The 22515-nt window shown below is 35.8% G+C and overlaps 1 protein-coding gene across 1 annotated transcript in view; it reads right to left on the bottom strand.

Annotated features, from left to right (window-relative positions):
* Nucleotides 1–221: 221 nt before the first annotated feature.
* The window catches only part of ldb3a (LIM domain binding 3a), a 38099-nt gene continuing 15805 nt past the window's right edge, over nucleotides 222–22515 (bottom strand). Inside the window, exons 4-17 of the mRNA XM_026224967.1 lie at nucleotides 22349–22424; nucleotides 18905–18927; nucleotides 17621–17824; nucleotides 14551–14717; nucleotides 14405–14441; nucleotides 13199–13294; nucleotides 7976–8134; nucleotides 5624–5680; nucleotides 4986–5125; nucleotides 4541–4901; nucleotides 3065–3245; nucleotides 2850–2970; nucleotides 2642–2757; nucleotides 222–2555 (exon numbers count right to left, since the gene is read on the bottom strand). Coding sequence (XP_026080752.1) covers nucleotides 2466–2555; nucleotides 2642–2757; nucleotides 2850–2970; nucleotides 3065–3245; nucleotides 4541–4901; nucleotides 4986–5125; nucleotides 5624–5680; nucleotides 7976–8134; nucleotides 13199–13294; nucleotides 14405–14441; nucleotides 14551–14717; nucleotides 17621–17824; nucleotides 18905–18927; nucleotides 22349–22424 — 1828 coding nt within the window. The 3' untranslated portion in view covers nucleotides 222–2465. The remainder of the gene's footprint in view (nucleotides 2556–2641; nucleotides 2758–2849; nucleotides 2971–3064; nucleotides 3246–4540; nucleotides 4902–4985; nucleotides 5126–5623; nucleotides 5681–7975; nucleotides 8135–13198; nucleotides 13295–14404; nucleotides 14442–14550; nucleotides 14718–17620; nucleotides 17825–18904; nucleotides 18928–22348; nucleotides 22425–22515) is intronic.

Below are 22515 nucleotides of genomic sequence, written 5' to 3'. Positions count from 1 at the left end.
CCTGCCGACGAGCGCTGAACATGCACGGCCTCAAGTAAACGAGAGTTCGATCTCAACGCATTAGTACATAGAACATTCATCTGTCACTTTGATGCTTATACAAATGATACTATGAAATACAAAAATAAATTACTTCGTTTTATTTCAAAACAACATCACAGTTAAGATAACTTTTTTGAGTGACACCTTTTTGTGTAAAAAATAACAGCATAGGCAAAAAATGAATTCAATTATTATTATTTTTATTCTTCACTGCCCTATGTGCATCATTATTAAATAGTGAAATATTATTTATGTCATTGATTTTGAATGAATGATAAGAATTATACTTAGCCTCAACCAACAATCTTTTTGTACGCATGCATTCTTTAAAACAAATTTGAAACATTTCATTAGATTGTGTGGAACATGATCATTTCGATTTAAATTAAAGATTATTCAAACACAAAATAAAATATAATTTCAAATACATTTACAGAGAACACTATTAGTAGCACTAGTTAGTTTTTCATTTTAAATTGAAAAAACAACAACACATAACCTAACTCATAAAAGAAAATCTATAATATTGTACAGTAGAGCTGCATCTCAGTTTAAACTATCATTACATAAAGAAGTCGTCTTCTTCTTTAGACCAAGAAGAAGACTGCATTAAAGACACTTGTTAATATATACCAAATCGTCTTGTTTATAAAAATGAGTGTCACATAACACATATGGTTCTTTATTGTATTATTGAAGTATCGGCCACTTTATGTAATTATGGATCAATCCTTTGTCTCTGTAATTCCCAGGTGAACTACACAATACAGCAGATGACAAACATTCATTCAAAGTACATTCAATAGCATTCAATTAAATCAAATACAGTTTTTGAAAAATGCTAAAAAGATAGAACATTCCCACTTCTGAGCCCAGCACTGATATTAATGTAATTTGAAGTAATTTACTAATCTTGTTTAAAAAAAAAAAAGAAAAAAAGGAAGCTAACAATTTATTATTATTTAAGAGAGGCAGTTATGACATGCTAACCCATTGTTAGTAATATTCAAAACAAACAAACAAAAGCCCAAATAAAAAGTATAGCCATAAGAACACGTCAGCTGATGTGGCAGGTTACATTAACTTCAATATATGGCAGTGAAAATATATAAATCAAGGACAAATTTATAAAGTATGTCTAAATAAAAGTTATTTTTAAGTGAATTGTATGCATAAAATATTAATACCACATAGGAAAACATGAGTTTCTAGAATTGCAATCTCAGAATTTAACTGTGATATGCTTTAATAGCCACTAGGCATCAAATAAAAACTTTAATGTAATCTTAAAGTTATACATCAGAATTGGGTAGCATATACCCACCGAGAAAAAAACGTCTCAAGTACCCCATTTGTTACATATTAACAATAAAACTTGCATCCTGTGTGTGCCTCTGTCTTGTTTATTAAAGTATTTATTAAATAAAAATACGAATCCCTCCTTCTTGGCAAAGAAAACAAGTAAATTATCCATGCAAATACAGTACACCATTTGCAAAGATTTTGTAAATATTGAGGATTAGCGCACAATAAATAACAACAAAAAGCAAATATCATGGTGACAAGGCAAAACATGAATAATTGAAAGAAAGAAAAAATACTCCTTGAGAGCTGGACATTATTACAACGTACTAAGTCTTGCATAAACAGTGAGGGCAACAATTAATAAATTAAAATAAATGTTAAACCTTTTCAGATGTGTTGCTCACGTTCTTTAAATGAGCTGAAAAAAATATGACCCATAATGCTAATATTGACATCACATATGCCTGAATTAGCTCACTTGCTTTTCCACACACTACAAGCACAAATTAACAAGATCAGTAACACCTAACACACCCATTCAGTGTTGAAAAGACTGTAAAACAACCCACAAAGTCTCAATCTATTTAATATCCTTTTATGATTGATAAGCAAGTCAGGGATCTATAGGCCTCATTATTGTTCAAAAAAACAAACAGCAATGGAATATAAAAACATTTGAGTTTACGTGAAATTTTAAGGCGTGATAACATGCATCGACTTTTTCAGCCTGTTTCAATCTTCGACATTCATGTATAATATTAATATCTTTCAAATGAAGGTTTTAGTCACTAATATCACAAACATTGTATGTTGAATAAAATCACCAAACCAAAAAAATAAAAATAAAGTGAAAATGTTATATCTCTTAAATTACTGTATCAGACAAACAAGTGCATGTATGCAAATGTATTCGGGTTGTTATAAAGACAAAGAAAAACCTAAACAATGTCAAAATGTCTAGTTTCATCCTCTGACTAATATGCTATTTATTATACTCTATGACTTAGTTTTTGTAATTCGGATAGGCACTGATGTCTTTGCCATAAACCACACATGCAAATGTATTAATTGCATTTAGTTCCTTCACTGACAGCTTTTTTAATGCAGCGTTAAAGCATCTACACATTGATGGCATGTGCATGCTTCTTGCATAAGGGCTTGTCCTTCTTGGAGTAGAAAGGTTGTCCTTCCAGGTTCACATGGCACACCTGTATATCGGAATAATACAAACTCAGTGCTGAATTATTAATAAACCATATGGGCAAGTGCTTTAACAAACTGATTTTGAACCTACCGCACAAACAAAGCAGGTATCATGCCATGTGTGGCCAAGAGCTTCAATAAATTTGTCTCCTGCCTCAACTGGGAAGTCACAGCCATGGCACTTTGTGCTGAAGAGTGCAATATAATCTGGTGACAGAAACATGTCATGAAAACTATCTGCATACACCAAACTTGTAAACATAAAAATGTGTGTCAGACATAGCTGGTGGCTCCCATACCTTTCTCACAATACGGCTCACCGTCCTCCATATGGAAGAGGCTGTTTCCAAAAGGCTTTCCACAAGCTGCGCACACAAAGCAAGTGGTGTGCCAGGTCTGCCGCAGTGCATGCATCACTTCCTGTTGAGCAGATGTTGAGCGGATGAAATGTCAGTATCTGTGAAGTGTGTTTACAGTCATGTCTGCGCATGCGTGTAATATGTTTTCAACATACTCCCATGATCTTGGTGTTGCAGCGGGCACATGTAGGTGCAAAGAACTCTCCATAGCAGTTTTCACAGTAAACATTATTCTGCTCCTCCACAAAGCTGACATCAGCCAGAGACGTGTGGCAATAATGGCAGTTGAACTCCTCTGGATGCCAGGACCGACCCAGTGCCACCAGGAATGGTCCCCTGAGGAGTCAAGAAACACTGATTAAAAAAACTCATAGACAAATTGTTTTGAAAAAAGACAAATCTATTATAATATTGTTAAATCATTAAAACTAGGGTAATCTAAACACAAGTGAAATAAACAATAATTGAAAATATTTTACATGGGTTTTTCCATTTAGTTTTTCACAAGCTATTGCTTTTTATAGAAAGGAGACAAAAGTGTCAAAAAAAGAGATTGAGATGTGATGAGATGAATAAAATAAACAAATGTATAAACAAAAATAAAGGTAAATATCACTAAAATATCACAGAAAATTATATTTCTGTGTCACTGCCTGTCACATAAATCACATTAAAAATTATTATTATTATAATTTTTTTAAAGTTAAGTCATTACTCCTCAGAGAATGCTGTAAAATAATTTCATATTTAATGTCTGAGTCTGTGATGAAGGTAAAACATTTTTTTATTATTTTTCGGACTATAAGTCGCACCTGAGTATAAGTCGCATCAGTCCAAAAATACTTCATGATGAGGAAAAAAACATATTTAAGTCGCACTGGACTATAAGTCGCATTTATTTAGAACCAAGAACCAAGATAAAACATTACCATCTACAGCCGTGAGAGGGCACTCTATGCTGCTCAGTGATAGTCTACGGGAGCACTGAGCAGCATAGAGCGCCCTCTCACGGCTGTAGACGGTAATGTTTTCTCTTGGTTCATTTCTCTTTGTTCATTTCTCTCGGTTCATGTCAAATTAATTTTGATAAATATGTCGCACCTGACTATAAGTCGCAGGACCAGCCAAACTATGAAAAAAAGTGTGACTTATAGTCTGGGGTATTTAAAAAAAAAATCATTTTTATTTTAGTATTATTTATACACTTTTATTGTATTTATTAATATATTTAATTATATTCAAATTTCATTTTATTTTATTTTAAGTTTTAGTATTTTTAGCATTTTATTAGTTCTTAATTTGTTATTTTTTGTTAATTTTTTATATTGCATATATAGCTATTTTATTTGAGCTTTAGTTGAATATTTTTATTACTTCAACAAACTCATTTAAGTTTCAGTTTTTCATCTAATATTTATTTCAGTTCATGAAAATAGTTTATAACCATTTTAAATGCACCATTTTAAAAGTAGCACAAAGAAGGCATGGTTAAAAAAGTTATTTATATATATCAACCTCTGGGACATGAAAGTGGCCAAAGTTGGAAGGTATGGGAAGTTGAATCAAAACACGTATATTACAAGAGGTCTTGTGATTTAAGATGGGTGAACGTTACACAGGTGTTATCATACCTGATGATGCTGTTGCAGGCACCACACAGAGGCGTTCTGTTGCTGGCTGCAAACCGCTCTGCCCTCTGAGCAACTCCACGAGCCACAGGTGGGAAGGGGGCGGGGTTGAATGCAGGGCTGGGTGCAGCAGGAGCGGGAGCAGGAGCAGGGACAGGGTTGGGGATATAGGTTGGTGGGGGTGGGGCCGCCTGGGGAAGAGGCTGCACTCTGATGTTTGTGGTGGTTGTGGGTTTGCTAGGGTCAAATTTATGGGCAAAGTTCTCATCAGTAACCCAAGGAGGCCTGTTGGAAGAAGATGCTGGAGCTGCGGCAGGAGCAGGTGGAGGTGGAGCAGGCTTGTGAACCATTGGAGGAGCTGGTGCTTAAAGATGCCCATGAATTAGTATTGCATACAGAGATGAACACTCACATACACTGAATTATTTCACATATGTGCAATGGCTACCTGGGGCAGCTGAGTAGGCTGCAGGCACAATGGTGGCAGTGCTGACCACTTTAGGTGGAGGTGCACCTACGGGGATCTGGATGGAGCTGTGCTGCATGGGTGGTGGTGGCTGCTGCATAGGTGGGTGCTGGGAGTAAGAACTACAGAAGAACAGACCACACTTCATTTTCAGTTTAAATGAGAAGCTACTCCTCTTTTCTGCTTATGCAAACTACTGAAACTTTTCCTGATTAATCTAAAACAGTACACTTTTTTCTAAAGCCAATGCATCCATCCTGGCAATCGAACCGATGACTTGTTCATCTGTTTGAGCTAAAGGTATACATACATTTTTTATTAATTATAATTGTAATACGTATTAATTATTGATGTTTTATTAAGAGCTACTACACATTTTACAAGACTTAACCCATTGATGCCCATATTTTGCCCATGTAAATGCATTTTAAGTTTAAAATATGTGGTATATATCTCTATACAGAAATTCAGAGAGAAACGTGTGCAAAAATAATAGTTTTGCACATATGTCACTATAAAGTTGCAAGTGTAAACATGCAGAAAGGAAAACAAGCATTAAACACCACATGGCACATTATCCAGCAAGATGTCATAAGCTTTTCCTAGGACCACAGCAGTACCTGGAGACGGAGGTTTTATACTGGGAACTGTAACCCATAGAGGACTGCAAGTTGAAGCTATAATGTAACAGAGACAAAAATGATGGACAGTCAAACGTATCATGCCTAGATTGAACCAGAGAGAGGTCATGTGCACTCATATCTGTATGACTGCCAAACTCATCCAAATATTGTCTATAAAAAAATACAAACAGGCTCAGATATTTTGGTTTTCCAAATCAAAATACATATGGAAATTAACTGAATATAAAGTAACTCTTTAAAGAACTAGTCATATGTTTTCTGTTTGTTTTGTCTGAATACATCAACAGTACACTACCAGTACTGTACAATATGAGTGAACATGGCAATAAATCATCTTACCAGCATAAAGACATGCAGACACACACAAAACAGAAAACAAGCATATGCGTTCAAAACCCAACCACCATGTACCAAAAACTGTATTTCAATAGCTAGTAAAAAAGACCTAATTTAACACAAGATTCATATACTGTATTTCATGGCTAACGGAGTCACCTGCTGACCCAATCACTTCCTGTAGTAGCAGACAAATGAAAGATAGTCAACTAAATCTGAATTAATAAAAATACAACTGTGGTTTCTAATAAGTAGATGGAAACTTGGTTATTTATATGATTATTTGTATAAATATGAAGTTCACTCCAGTCTCGATGCAATAAGCTTTACAGACTTCTGTGTCAGTGTAAAGAGTTTTTGCCATGTCTCAAAAACAAACTTAAGAAATATGATAAAGGGTTGATAAAGGCCCTTGGGATATGTGTTTCAATGCCCAGATATGAAAACTTACACGTAGGTCTCAAAAATGGACTTAAATTAAATTAAATCTCTATAAATAAGAACATATAATTTACATATAAGAAACTGAAATAGATTTATTAAAATAAGGCTAACTTTGAGATCTGAGACTCGACTGGGACACATAACAGCATCAGGTGTAGTAGTACTGACATACTGTAGTAACTCATAAAAATAAAATAAAAAACATGTCAGAAAATTAATGCTCAACCCCCAGAGGAAATGTATTAAGTTAGGGTTAGGGTTTATCTCTGGTTTCATAAACACCCGTTCCTGCTGTTATTGTTAGTGTAAGGCAAAAACATGGTACATATAAGTGCTTATGGTGATCTTAAGCTTAAAAAGTAGTTCATGGATGTCTTGGGAGGTTTTTATTTGGGTCAAGTCCTGGTGTTCAAACAATGTGATGCTAAAGAGACACCACTCATAAAAGCAGAAGGCCAAAACATACAGCCATCCTGGCAATGACGACATGTATTCAATCAAACATGAGTTTCTAGTTTCCTTTGGGGGAAGAGTATTAGTAGGAATAAGCTGTGGCAAATGAAACAGCAGCTGCAACAAGAAATTGGGTTAAGACCAAGAAGATCATATTAGAGGATTAAAGTCATTGATTATAACATTAATAAGGGATTGGCTTTACTTTGAGTCTCCAGGATCAATGAAGTCTCTGCGTACTAATAATTTCTCTTGTCCTATACAATCTCTCAAATGTTAGGTTCAAAACTAATAGAAAAAGTTAATTTTCTACAAAATCTATCAATTGTCTCCACTAACAGAAGTCAATTAAAATTGATATAACTCCTTACTACAGTATGTCCTACACACAACCTAATAAATAACCTAGAAGTAATCAAATTTCTTGTAAAACATGTTCTTTTTTAGTTTCATGAAGTAAAATTAAGAATAAATAGCCCCAAACAAACTAACAATAAAAAACAACTTATAACAAATTAAATAACACAATGACAGTTTGAGGTCGGTAGGATTTTTAAATGTTTTTGAAAGAAGTCCCTTATGCTCAACAAGGCTGCATTTATTTGGACATAAACACAGTAAAACACCAACATTGTGAAATATTATTACAATTTAAAATAACTGTTTCCAATTTGAATAAAGTTGAATTTACTCCAGTGTTGGTAAAGCCGAATTTATAGCAACCATTACTCCAGTCACAGTCATGATGTTGCTCAGGAGAGATTTCTCATTATAATCAATATTAAAAAACAGTTGTGTTGTGCTTTATATTTTTTAGTGGAAACAAATGTGTTTTCCCAGGATACCTTTAAATAGAATATATTATGTAACATTATAACTGTCTTTACTGTCACTTTTGGTCGATTTAATGCATCCTTGTTGAATAAAATTATGAATTTCTTTCTTTCAAAAAAAAAAAAAAATACATAAAATCTTACAAACACCAATCTTTTGCAATGCATATACATATACATATATACACATACATACCAGTGGGGAATACAATAAACCAAGTAAAGGTAAAGCAAGCACAAAATGCATCACATGCAACTTTACCTGGTTACCAAGGTTTGCTCAGGATTCTGCCCCGCATCAGGCTCGGGTGCCTGATTGGCTATCTGCGGCTCCGAAAGGAGCTCATTGGGTGAAGCAGCAATAGTAGGCGGACACACAGGTGCAATACTGGTGGAAACCGGAGCATGCTCAGCAGGAGTACTAGATACAAGGTTAGGTGGCAGTGATATCAGAAACTGATGTCAGGCTGAAGCCATAAATACAAGACAGCAGCCGTGTTTCAGGCCATGTATGTATAAATGCCTTAATTGAAGTTAAAAGTCGCTGTTTCATTCTCATGCTTACAACATTTCTGAGCACAATGCAAGGATGTCCATCTTGGGGGAAGGAAATGTTAATTGGTTTCTTCTCATTTGGCTTTTTATTAAACATATCCATTTTGTCATTGAAGGATTGTATAAACTGTATGACTATGAACTATTGAATTGGTATGAGTCACCGCTTGAGCTGCGAAGGAAGACCGGGCTGTAGTTTTACTCTGAAAGCAGTGGTGTCTCGGCTGAGTGCTATTCTTGCACGAATTAAATTAATTGGACATAATGGTTACAATCAATCGTGTGCTTAAATTAGTGGAAATGAACTGCATTTGGCAGGACCTCAGTGACGCAGGGTATAAAGGTTACGTAAACCATCTTAGTGTGTCCATAAAACACAATTCAGTGGTTAGAGAGCAGTAGATTAGAGGTAATAGTACTCCCCTGTGATCTAAGCAAAGAAAAGAGCATTATTCACAAATTGACATTTCTTTCATTTGAATCATTTAGCATTCCCTGTACATAATCAAACGCAATCAAATGATGAAAACAGATTGGTGTTGGAGCCGCCCAGGCAGGAGAGAGAAGATAAAAGGCAGGCACCTAGCAGCATTAGGCCTGGTGGTGGACCGATGGCTGACCCCCTTCACACACTCCGCAACCATTCTTCCTGACCATCTCTCTCTCTTCCTGTCTCATTTTATCTAGAAAAATTCCATAGGGAGGAGTGAGGTAAAAGATAAAATAAAGAGAATATTTAAAGCTGAAGTGTCTCATTATTTTACTTTATTTATCCTATGTTAATATGCATAAACATCTATAAGTGAAGTGAACTTTTTGTTGGTTTTCCTGTTGATTAACCCTATGTTTACCAGCAATCCATCGCAGCAACATTGGCCTTTTATGGGAAAATGCAACTATTTTACAAAGTATTGATTTGATTCAAAAAATGTATGATTTTTTACATTGGTATCTGTTTGTCTGACCTATAAAAGAAATTGGGGAAATTATAGAAATCTATATTAAAACAGTTCTGTTTGCCATTTTAATTTGTGATGTAACTCGCTCAGAAATGACACGCTTCAGCTTTAATGTCCTTCTGTGGATCATATTGAGCTTCGGTGATGGAACAGAGAGAAAGGTCTGTAAATGTTGGTTGCAGACATTAATGAAGCCTTCATGAAGATTTAAACACTTTCTGTGGTGAACTTGTATGCGTATTTAATCCATCGGTGTTATGTTTTATAATGTAAGAAGAGCATGTGTGTGTATTGGAGGGGCTTTGGGGAAGGTGTGTGGTGGCAGAAAGCATACACACACATTAGCATTTATTGCAAGCTGTTATGTTTACTTATGTTTATGTTTACATCACTGATTACATGACTCTTTAGTCTCTCTCTTACACACACACACAAACACACACAAATACACAAAAATTAAATAGGTCATAATGTCCTGGACACTGTATTCATCAACTAACTATGCTGCCAAACTATGGCACTTTTAGTTATATTAGCAAAATCTTGAATCTCTCAGCACAGATTCAGAGAACAATGAAATACAGATCACAGAAGCAGACAATGCCATCAGAAGGAGGGGTCGTTATTAAAACTAAAATAATCTAAACACTATTTTATGGAAGAGGACCAGAGAGCAAAGAGAGTCAAGACAGGCAGACAATACTGCAGTGCCACCTGCTGGCATTAAACGCTTGACACATAGTTTGGACATAGGGAAAGTGTGTTCTCATCCTAAAGCGGGTTAGTGCAACACTGTCTCATGAAAAGCAGCCTAACATGTAGACTATCACTGTTCCTCTCTTTACATGCACATTAGCAAACGAAACTGGCATAGTAGAGGGTTGCAAAGAAAAACTAAATAAATATTGAATGGAATATGAAATATTCATGCAATGATAACAACCACACACAAGAGACATTGTAGGGACTTGTAATGCTTTGAATGTTGGATTGGCTAAGTTTTCCAACCCATGCAATATTAAGTATTAAGCATTTGTTTCCAAAAAGGGAAGTATTAAGTCTCTTTGTTAAAGAAATCTAACATGAAATAGCCTACAGGAATACATAAGACTGCATAGAGTTATGGAAAGACTTGGTATGTTTCTTTGAATGCTTTTAATAAATGCCCATTTGGCTTCATTTATCTATACATACAATCATGCATGACAGAAAACAACCTTTAAAATGATGGGTTAAAAACACCAAACTAATAATTTAATATTATGATAAGAATTCTGGAAATGCTTTTTAATAAGGGTAGAGACTATCTATTAGTGGAAAAGGTTGTAGCTTTAATGCTGAAGCTGTAATTCACACTGAATGATTGTAACAGCATAAGAAGATTACAAACCAGTGCAAACAACACAACAATGAACATTCAACACAACATCTGGCACTACAGACAAGATAACAGCATGGTGGGAAAAAAAGAAATTTGTCACAAAACAACAAAATCATTGTTTTTTGTGGCCAACTGAAAGTACTATAAACTTAAATAACTTAAAAAGATAAAGTAACTTAATAAAATTTACTTAGTAAAAAAAACTTGGAATTGAAAATTTGATTAACAAGTTGCAATACTAAAATTACTAAACTAAAACTGGACAAAAAATAATTTAAAGCTAAATGGAAAAACTAATAAAAATGACTAAATTACTCAAATTTAAAACAAAAATAAAATCAATATATGTGACCCTGGACCACAAAACCAGTCTTAAGTCCCTGGGGTATATTTTTTGCAATATTTTTTTGGATCAAAATGATTGATTTTTATTTTATGCCCAAAAATCATTTGGATATTAGGTAAAGATCATGTTCCATGAAGGTATTTTGTAAATTTCCTACTATAAATATATTAAAACTTAATTTTTGATTAGTAATATGCAGTGCTAAGAACTTCATTTGGGGTGATTTTCTCAATATTTACCCTTACATTACAGATTTTCAAATAGTTGTATCTCAGACAAATATCGTCCTATCCTAACAAACCATACATCAATGGACAGCTTATTTATTCATCTTAAATAAATCTCATTTTAGGAAAATTGACCCTTATGACTGGTTTTATACTCCAGGGTCACATATAATAATAACACTGCAATTAGAAGAACCAAAAAAAGAGAAAAAAGCATAACCAATAAAGTGCAAAATTTGGTAAGACCTACTGAAAACAACATTATTGTCTGAATGAGCAAAACAAACATACAACTTAACAGACAGCAGGAAACAGCACTGCAGTGATGTGCAATGAAATAATTGTTTTGTTTCAGTCAAATGAGAAGTGTCTGATGAAAAGTTGGAGACTGAAAATATAAAGGAATAGACTGGATGACATACAAAAGAGCTGACCGATGCAACATTATGTCAACCTAGCATGAGGTGTTCAGATGTACATGAAGGCAGAGATCTGAATAAAAATGACAAGGATGAAGAGTGAGGGAGGGGCCAGCCACCCAGGGCCACAAGCACTCCAGTGCAGTCACACAGTCTTCCCAGCATGCACTGCATGCAAGTGGGAGGCTCACAACTGAATTAAACCAGTAGTGAGATGGTATGAGAGAAACACACAGTTAGCAGAGGCATAATACTATACTAGTAATAAAAATATAGCGCAAACCAGCCCAAAGCAGAGCTAACACCATTTCCCTATGAGACAACCAGACAGGCAGAATTACCTGGAGGAAAAGTCCTGGTTTAGTGACTCTCTCTACTCATTGACTTCCATCTTGCTCAATCGCTTGAAGTTCTGACGGTTTCACATGCCTTCGCTCATCCTCTGGACACAGAGCTTGTCCCTTCAGCAACCACTCATCTAACCAAAGGTTCCTACACAAATAAACTTTACACTCCCTGGATTTTCTCAAAGTAAAACTAATAGATTCTAAAATAGTGATCTTTCAACTTTATTCCAGTCTCATCCCGGATCAGTGCCACATGCAAAGTACTGGGATAGACAGCTGACAGACAGATCAACATCCTTATCGCATGAAACCCCCAGGCAGTCTAATATATAACCACAGGCTTAAGAAAGAAATATCTGACAAGTTCAAAGAAAAAACAAATCTTCAAAGGGATAATAGTGTTGGTGATTTGAAGTTTATTCTAAAGCAAATATCTTTTACCGTGTGTCAGGTTTACTTTTCAACAGATAAGAAATGACTTCTGGAATAAAACTGACTGCATGTGCACCCGATTTAACCATGTGTTAACCTTAACAAACCTGACATTGCGAAGGTGAAATAACAAATGATCTAATTCACTGGTTCTCAACTTTATTGGCTCTTCAAGGCCCCCCTTTGTCCAACATGCTCAAATGTATTTAAAAATAGTTTTACATCATTTAAATAAATAATTTTAAGCAACCCTTAATTTGCCAAGACCTTGGCCCCCTTGTGAATTTATGGCATTATGCAATTTATTAAGAATCAGTACTTCCAACCTTGCTATTTTAAGGAAGAATTTATCAGGTTATAGGCTAAATATCTAAAGATTAACATTAAAACCACTATTTGATACAAAGTTAATTTCCTTTCTGTAGACATACATCTTTTGAACCCATGCAGACTCTCACACCCAAACAAATCCCAATGCCAAAAAGCCTTTCCACATGATTAATTCATCATATTTCTTTTATTTGATGGATTTGAAAGACTTGTGCACAGATGCAGTGATGTTCTCAACAACCATCAATATGTAAACACACACTCCAATACACGAGAGGATTTAAATGGTGGCGACACTCTCATGAACAATTCCAAAGTCTATACTATAGAGTGAACAACTAGCTTGAAACTTTAGTGATGGGCCAAACAACATAACTGACATTCATCTTCATTCTTTCTGCTTTCCTCTCACATGCTTTTACTTTCCTGTAACAGCAGTACTGCATCTGTCTATGCCACCTTTCTAGCTCTCTCTATCTTGGGGTGCTTTACTGAGGCACATTAAGTATCTGTGCCGACAGGCCATGGTGCCAGTTTTTCAGTTTAGCAAAACGAGGGCCTTTGGCTTCAGATTCAAACATTTCCCTGTAACATCAACACATATATACAAGACAAAAGGGGAAGGGAAAAAAGAGAGAAAAGAGAGGGTGGAGAAATGGGTTAGGGAATATGACATTGACTCCCCTGTCCAAAATATGCATGGCTGCCTTGAGGTAAAACGTTCAAGTACCCACTAAACGTTTCACATTTAACTAAATGCCAGAGGTCACATTCTGCATGTATTGTGGCAGATATGTAATGCCAGTGTGAGATAAATGAGAGCTAATGATATATGCTTGATGTAAAAACCACATACCAGGGGTGTAAAGTACAACAGTACAGTGTGTAACTGTAATAACTGTAAGGCATTACTAATCTAGTAATAACATTAAGAAGTAGTCATTTCTGAATTTTAGGAATTTTATACTACTTAATTATACTCTTTATAAACAATTTGGTAAAGATCTTCACATCTCAGAATACATATCATAACTTTAATAATTGTGATCATGAATGCTATTCTACCTTGCTACTCAGTTTTATTTTTACTACACTATGTAGTAAAAATGTTCGTTGCTCTTTTGGCGTGGATTACGTTTTTTTTTAGGTGGATGAACGTATGGTTTTGCAATACGTAACTCCTGTTTATTTGCTCAAGGGTTTTATGGATAGTAATGTCAAAACCCTTTCTGTCAAGTAACCAGGTTTTTATGATATGCTATTTTGCACATCCAATTAGAAAAATTGCATATAGGTTTACAAACAAAGGGCTAGCAAACGGTTTGTAATGCAACGTCTAATTCTAAATGTTTACTTCTTTTTAGGTACAACTATATGGGAAAACTCTGGTTTAATAAGTATAGCAAGTATAAATATTTTAAGATTTCGGATTAATATTTTGGTATTTCAATACCCAACATTACCAATTAACAATTTCTTTAACAAGTACAATTCTAATTCTCTCTACTACACCCCTGAAGCTGTACTAGTCTGATGCATCTAATAAGTGTGAATCAAGTTCAGCACAGAGAGTGGTTTCTGATTATGAGGGTCTGTTGGTCCATCAGCCTTTCATGGTTTAAGAGGCAGAGGACTGGATTTCAGCACAGGTCAAATACAGTATGTGGCCACCAGATCCTGCTACTAGATGCCTACCTTGACCTTCTCAGAGCTTCCTCATCAGGGTCTTGCACTGCAGAGGAGAAGAGAAAAGACAAAGAGAGAACATGTCACTCTACACTTGAAGTCAAAATCTATATCAAAAGAAGAGCAAATGGACAAAAACATGCAGGCTGACTTACTGTATTCAGTTCCAGTAATGTGGGCGAGGACACGGAAGGACTTGGACTGCAGCTGGGCGGCTCTTTTGGCCCAATCAGCTGGCCCCAGTTCATTGGTTTCACTGGGGATGACGGCTTGATACACTGGGGAAGCACTGTCTATAACACGCTCTTTAACTGGCAGATTACTGCAACCACAGAAAGAGCCGCTCGCGTAAAAACACACACTTTACTATCAGCATGACCAGGATGTTAGCAAAGATATTTTCATGTTTAACGACATCGAAAGCATTTTGGTAGTCTTAACTCCATAGATAATGAACTGGGATGTACATTAAATGCAATCCATTTGAACTAATTTACAGTGTATAGATAACACATGTTTGTTAACTTTGATTATTTTACATAAATCAATGAATATTACTATAAAAGTGCTATAAAAAAAAAGCATGGGCATTGTAGCTGAAAGCTTGCTTATCACTACCAAATGCAGTATGACAGCACATTTTAGACACATTTTATCTCTTACCCAGAAGAATGACAGAGCAGAGCATTCAGAAATCTGTTTGTTGACATCTAAAACTTTATCATGGACTGGTTTTCTGTTTCCACATTAGCAGACCCTCCTGCATTTACACACGTTTCCACCAAACACTCATAAAATCAACTAGCAGCAATATTAAGGGTTTCAGAATAAAATCTGAAGGGAAGTTAGAGGCGCAGTCTGAGAGGAGTAAAAAGAGGCGTAGTATGTGAGGTCATCGTTGCATTCGGATAAATAAAAAGACAAGATAACAACTATTTCAAAAGTCACCGCCACCGGACATTCTCGGCTCATGAAAACCAGGTGCATTTCAGAACTCCAGATGCTCAAGATCGATCAAAGGGAGGTTAGAGGGTGAGATGAGAGAGAAATGCATAATATGGTGATCAAGCATGCGATGCGGAAGGGAAGAGACGAAAAGAGACTGCTCATATCAAACAGATGGATCAGACTACTTACGATAGCGGAGAGTCAGTTTCATTGCTGCCAGGCAGGGTCATTGAGATCGGACACAGGTAGCGTGGGGACAGGGTACGTGATGTACAGTGTGATGGATAGATGAAGTGATGGATGGTTGGCAATGGAGTGAGAGAGGGAAAATTAGATAAAGCTTCTATGTTATGCATTAGAGAGTGGCTTCTGACACGAGACCGAAGGCCTGAGCTCTCATTTTCATCATTTCAAACCATATAAAAAAAACCACAGGGCATCAGAATACTGGCACCAACAAACAATATAAATATGTAGATCACTGCTAAAACGCATGGATATAGAGGAGAAAAGGTGCACAAATACACGACTCACACTATCAAAACACTCAATGCCATTCAAAAGTCTGGAGTCAGTACAAATTATTTCTGTTTTTGAAAAAAGTCTCTTATGCTCACCAGGGTTGCAAATATTTAATCAAAAAATAGAGTAAAAACTGTAAAATATTATTAACATGTAAAATAACTGATTTTATTTTAATATATTTTAGACTATAATTTATTCCTGTGACAGCAAAAGTTAATTTTCATCAGCCACTGCTCTTCACTGTCTTCAGTGTCATAAGCAGTGTTGGGGAAAGTTACTTTTAAAAGTAATGCATTACAATATTGCTTTATTCCATTAAAAAAAGTAACTAATTATGTTAGTTACTTTTTATGGAATGTAACGCATTTCTTTACTTTTGTGTTACTTTTTAAATATGAGCAGGCCTTAATTGTTTTTAATATAAGTTCTATTTATAGCAAATGTAATAAAAAAAAAACAACAACAACAAATTGATTTTTAGTTTATCTAAAGTCATTTTTGCTTATAAGTATGGTTGAACTGGATCATCAAAGATCAGCAGCAAATACAATGGTTAATAAAATGGGATTAGATACAGTTTTATTGCAGGTTCGCATCATATTCTGAGTTTGCATTTTACCGTTTTAATTTATTTTGAAGAATACTTAATCTGTTTTATTTTAACTTTTTTTTGCGAGTGGGATGAATTAATGCACAGTCACATTTAGTCTAGAATGACATCATGTTCATACAGCACACACAATGCCTCTGTATTTCTGATTTCTTTCAATACGGGGACAGAAGACAGGAGTCAGTCAATAAATGGAAAAACAAAGTTACTGGCATTACTTTTTTGAAAATTATAAAGCATTGCATTTATGGCATTTCTTTTTTTTGTAAAATAAAAAGTAATGCATTACTTCACTAGTTCCTTGAAAAAAGCAATCTGATTACGTAACTTGCGTTACTTGTAATACGTAACCCCCAACACTGGTCATAAGATCCTTCAGAAATCATTTGTAATTTAAAAATGTGGTGCTCAAGAAACATTTCTTATTATTATCAATATTGAAAACAGTTGTGCTGCCTAATATTTAGGATTCTTTAATGAATAGAGAAACTTATAATAGAAATAGAAATCTTCTATAAAGGTTTAATTGGCTTTACTGTCGATTTTGATTAATTAAAAGCACCCTATATATATATATATATATATATATATATATATATATATATATATATATATATATATATATATATATATATATACATACACACACACACACACACACACACACACACACACACACACACACACACACACACACACATAAACATTAAAATTTCTTTAGAAAAGAATATTGACCCCAAACTTTTGAAGGGTAGTTCACCCATAAACCATGATCCCTTGTGCAACTTGTGCAACTGAGCATTCCCATCATCATTCCCATATGAAAAGCACACAAATATCCAACTGAAATTACAGAAACATGATATATGCTAACATTGAAGACTTTGAAAACCTTTCTTCTGCTTCCGTATGGCAACATGTTCATATCCTGCAACTTACATTACTCAGATCAATGCTGTGAAACTGAGGAAAAGAATAAATCAAGACTATGATCAGACATCCTTGGGAAGTCTTTAGCCTCTTGAGCATTAGCAGATAGCGCTGGCCCAGACAAGCGTGGCTTTGACAGGCATTATGGCAAACGTGTGTCATGCAGGACATGGGAAGAGGGAGAAGACACAGTTAGGTGCGACAGGTCTTACCCAGACATCTCGCTACCCCTGGCCTGGGACTGGCCAGCAATGGCATCCATAATAGCATCCTGGGAGTACATGCTGATGGGGGTGTTGTACTGTGCATGGATGATGGTGGCCTTGCCTCCAGGCCCCTTCACCTCAATGGGCTTGTTGGTGGAGAGTGCAGTGTCCTTCAGAGCTATTGGGTTGAAGCTGGGCAGGTACTCAGTGCTGTGCGAGCAAGGGAGTGGTGATAAGGGATGAGTATGGGTAAAAGAGAGACAAGAGAGATAAAATGGAGGTTAGACAGAAAGAGTGGAATGAAGGGAATGTGGACAGTGAATTGGGAGAGAAAGATAAGAACCCAGTTGATAATACCAGCATATGTTGTGTTTTGGATACTGGTATTTCAACACAGCTTCTTGATCAGATTACCACCAGAAAACTATGCTGATCGACCAGTTCTGCTAGAGAGCAGCATGCTTATACCGGCTTGAACCAGCATGGAAAATCATTATGGAAGTTATTGCAGCTGAGACAAACCCATGGTATGATAATAATTAAATAGGTAAATAAACAAATAAAAGGCTCAGTGTAATTTTCAAGGCAGAAACAACACATCAAAAACACGCTTCACACAGCAAAACGTACTACTGCACACAACACTCACATTTACTTGTATAACTACAGCAAGCAGTCCAACTTAATATAATTAACACAGACGGGAATCAGATAGATAATTTAATTCTAATTCCTCACAACTATTCCAGTTCCTTAACGAATAATGAATAATGTCTGTTATTTTTAACATTGTGGTTTTGTCTAATAAATCACACGGATTCATTTTGCCATTAGTAGTGCTGCAACAAAAATACATAATTCAGATCACAACTAATAATCCCAGGTTTCATATAGTAAATGTGGTAATTACGGCATGGTGTGAATGCAGCATAAGAAACAGTTCTTGATTCCCAACCAAACACTGAGTATACTAAATAGGAAGTGCCTGGGACCAATAACATGATGACAAACACATTGTCAACTAGACATGAGTTCAGCATGCAAACTTCTAATCTCCTAAAACACACACTGCAGCACAGTGCCAACTGGGATTCTCATAAATACATATTCCAAAGATTTTTTGTATCTGTATTGTAGTATAGGTTTATGTAAAGCATTAGTACATCGTTAAAGAAAGCTGAAAGTGCACAGGGTGATAAAATCTTTATACCACAAAGGCAGATCCAAACAATCCCATGCATGTATAACACACAGAGCACTACAACGTTATGCCAGGAGGCTGTTACTAACTTGGCAGAAGTGTTGGTAATAACCTACAATGGGCGAAAGGAAACAGAAACAAGGGCATTGGTTAGCAACTCATAGAAACTTAACATGGAAGGATTGTGCCAGGGAAAGTTCTTCAAAAAGAAGAATTTCATCAGATTTTAAAGGTGCAGTGTGTAATTTCCGAATTGTAAAATAATGCCTCAATAACGGCTCAAACACTTCCTGTCTTACACAGGATGTCATGCACTAAAGCCAAGCCACTGGCTGACCCAAGCTGGGCTGCTCAAATAGACAAATTCTGTTTGTGGCACAGAAATGACACACTACACCTTTTAGGAAAAGGGAAATGTTAGTGTGTTTGAGTGCCAGTGTGTGTGTGTGTGTGTGTGTGTGTTTGGAATGAGTGACATAGTAACAGTGAGTAGCAAGTCGCCTTTCAAAAAGGCAAATAAATAAATAACCAAACGCAACAGACGTCTCACTGATCACAACTGACAAAAGAGAAATGGGTTTTCATAAGAGTGTCTCCCTGCAAAGATGTGATGGGAGGGAGTGAGGGGGTGTATCAGTGTAGTTAGGAAACTGAGCCCTGAAATTCCATGACCTTTTAAAGGGAGAGCGGCGACAGGTGCTCTCTCACCCCTCTCTATCCGTATCACACGACGGCCTGAGATTTCCTCTGTGCTGAGGCACACACTAAAAATCTGTTCATCGCATATGAGGAAGAGAGTAAACGGAGAGGGGTACAGAGCTTTGTCATCCATTTACCTAATCCACAACAGTACTGCCAAAGTGCATTGCTTTGAGGTTACAACATAGAAGTGAAACTGTCAAACTGGGAAAGTGATATAGTGCTTCTACTGTCTCAATACCACACCTTGCTTTGGTTAGCAAAACATGAATTTATGCAGACACAAATCTGGGGTCTGTTGAATTTTTTTGTTGTTGTGGAAAGTAGTCTCTTATGCTTACCCAGGCCTTTATTTATTTGATCAGAAATACAGTACAATTGTGAAAAAAATATTACAATTTTAAATACCTGTTTTCTATTTTAATAGAATGTAATTTTTTCATGTGATGGTTAAACTGAATTTTCAGCAGTCATTCTTTAGTGTCACATGGTCCTTCAGGAATCCTTCTGATTTGATATTTTGATGCTCAAGAAATATTTGAAGAGTGTAGATACAAAAGCCTCTAAGTGCAATCTGAAATTTTCTTCTAAAATGTGTATTTTTCTCAGGTTCACATGTTTATGTTTAGTTATTGATTGCCTATTAATTGCCATAATAGTGAAATTACTGAAACTAAACACAGGAGCCTGATAAAAATGCTCAGTTTAGAAAAATAATTCAAATGGCACTTTGGATCTGAACTCTCCATTTATTATCAGTGTCTTAATAAAAACAGTTGTGCTGCTTAATATATTTGTGGAAACCATGAAACATCTTTTAGATCATTAGAAGGTTTTTTTTAAAAACTGCATTTATTTGAAAAATAAATCTTTTGTTACACTACGCACGTATTTGCTGTCACTTATGATCAATTTACCGCATCCTTGCTAAATATAATTAACATGTATTAATTTCTTACAAAAGAAAAGCAGAGATGTATTCTCCATTTTGACAGCCAATTCTTCAATCTAACCCCTCTGGTGAATGCATCATCTGGTATAACATGATCACTGTACCTGAAGGAGGGCCGCCTCCAGCTGAAGCCTCAGCTCAAATTTGTCTTGCACATTCCTTCAGAGGCTTGAAGCTTTAACTAGATCCTCCTCTGGCCTGCTAATGCCAGTGGGGAATAGGGTCAATATAACAGATGTAACCTCTCTTTTCTGAATGTTGCATGGCCGCTGTCATTCTTCTGTTAAGAGCAACGTTAGCAACCAGGTGGGGCTGAACTGTAACCGGCCCACTGATTGGAACCTCTTTTAGAAACTTTAGACTGTTCATTTAGCATTAAACACTATATTTTTAAATAGGACACCTGGCTGCTGGCGTCAGATCTCAGTCGTTCTGTGATTACATACCCACTAGGCATGCCTGACCCCGAGCTCTTAACCCTCTCCTGCAGCATGGCCATCTCTCGTAATGTCTCTGCAGAGTACAGACCGATGGGGGAGTTATACTGCTGGCTTTTTTGGCCAGAGGAGGATTTGTCCCTCGGAGCAGCTAAATGCCTTTGAGCAGGCATATATGCTTCTCCGCTACTGCTCACCACAGTGCTATAGGACTGGTTGGTGTGCTTGCTTGAGTAGCTGGAGTTTTTCTCAGCAGAAACCGAGAGAGCCCCATTCATTTGCACAGGCTGATCCTTAAAGGGAAACGTGCGTGTGTGCGGACAGTGTTGAGAAAGAGAGAACAGAAGGAGCCGGTCAGAGGAAAGCTTAGAATTACAATCATTTATGTTAACATTATGGAAAAAATTTATTTGAAAATTGATGACTTGACGTTTTAATGAAAGCAAAAGGAATATTTTACCACAAAAAAAGAAAGAAAATTTGTATTCATAATTTACAGGATGTCTTGTGTTGTTTGAAAAAATAGTTTAGTTTATTTTATAGCCCGGATTTTGTACTCATTATACTGTTAAATTAAAAATTTATTTCCAATAAAATAAAATGATCTCCTTTTTGTTGAGACAAAGAAGAAGGCCTGATATATTCATTTGTAATAACACAAAAGTGGGAAATGGCTAATGTTTTGAAGAAATAACTTATTCTTTATCTTCTTTAGCATAAAATTAGTTTGTACACTACCATTCAAAATGATCAGCTTTTATAGATTTTTCTGCTTAATATTATTACAACTTAAAGTAACTGTTATAATATAATATATATATAATGTAATTTATACCTCTGATGGCAAATCTTAATTTACTCCGGTCTTCAATGTCACATGATACACAATTGCTTAATATTTTTGTGGAAAGTGTGATTAACTGTGAAATATTATAAATTTATTTTGCATCTTTTCTGAATAAGTATTCATTTCTATAAAAAAAGACCATAAAACTTTTGAACTATACTGTATTTACTAAACAGGCTTCTGAAACAGAGGCTTTAAGATCTTTCCTAGTTATTAAATGGCAAACAATGTTTAGTTAACTTGCTGGAATGTGCAAAGTGAAAGCCAGCAGGGGGCATCATAAGGCTTTTAATATGTACAGTAGTAAAACATCTGTAAAGATATCATACATGATAAAGGCATCCTGAGGTGAGAGAAAACCAAATAACTGAATCTTTTATCTTACCCCTAAAAGAATCTTTAACATAATTCTAAAAAATGATCCCCGTTTGACTGAGGACTTCAGCTGAAGCTTGCACTAAGGCTTGCATAGCTTTTACATTTCATGAACAATCATGTGGAATGTAAGACCTGTGCTTGACAAAGTATGTGAATGCACGGACATGTCCTGTATGCAGATATATGGAGAATGCATGACAGTGAGTAACATGTGACAGACCTTCTGATGAGGGATCACAGGCATAGGGGAGTTAATCCTTGGTGTTGTCATGGTAACTGGAATGGGCCGCTTTGACCTGTGATAAAACAGAGTGAGCATTTGAAGAAAATGACAGAAGTGCTAAAGACAGACTGTCTGGATCACACCTTTTATGACAAAATTGCAAT

The sequence above is a fragment of the Carassius auratus genome, chromosome 38 (genome assembly GCF_003368295.1).
Source record: "Carassius auratus strain Wakin chromosome 38, ASM336829v1, whole genome shotgun sequence".
NCBI lineage: Eukaryota > Metazoa > Chordata > Actinopteri > Cypriniformes > Cyprinidae > Carassius > Carassius auratus.
Note: the sequence above shows the minus strand (reverse complement) of the source record. Positions and strands in the feature narration are given on the sequence as shown.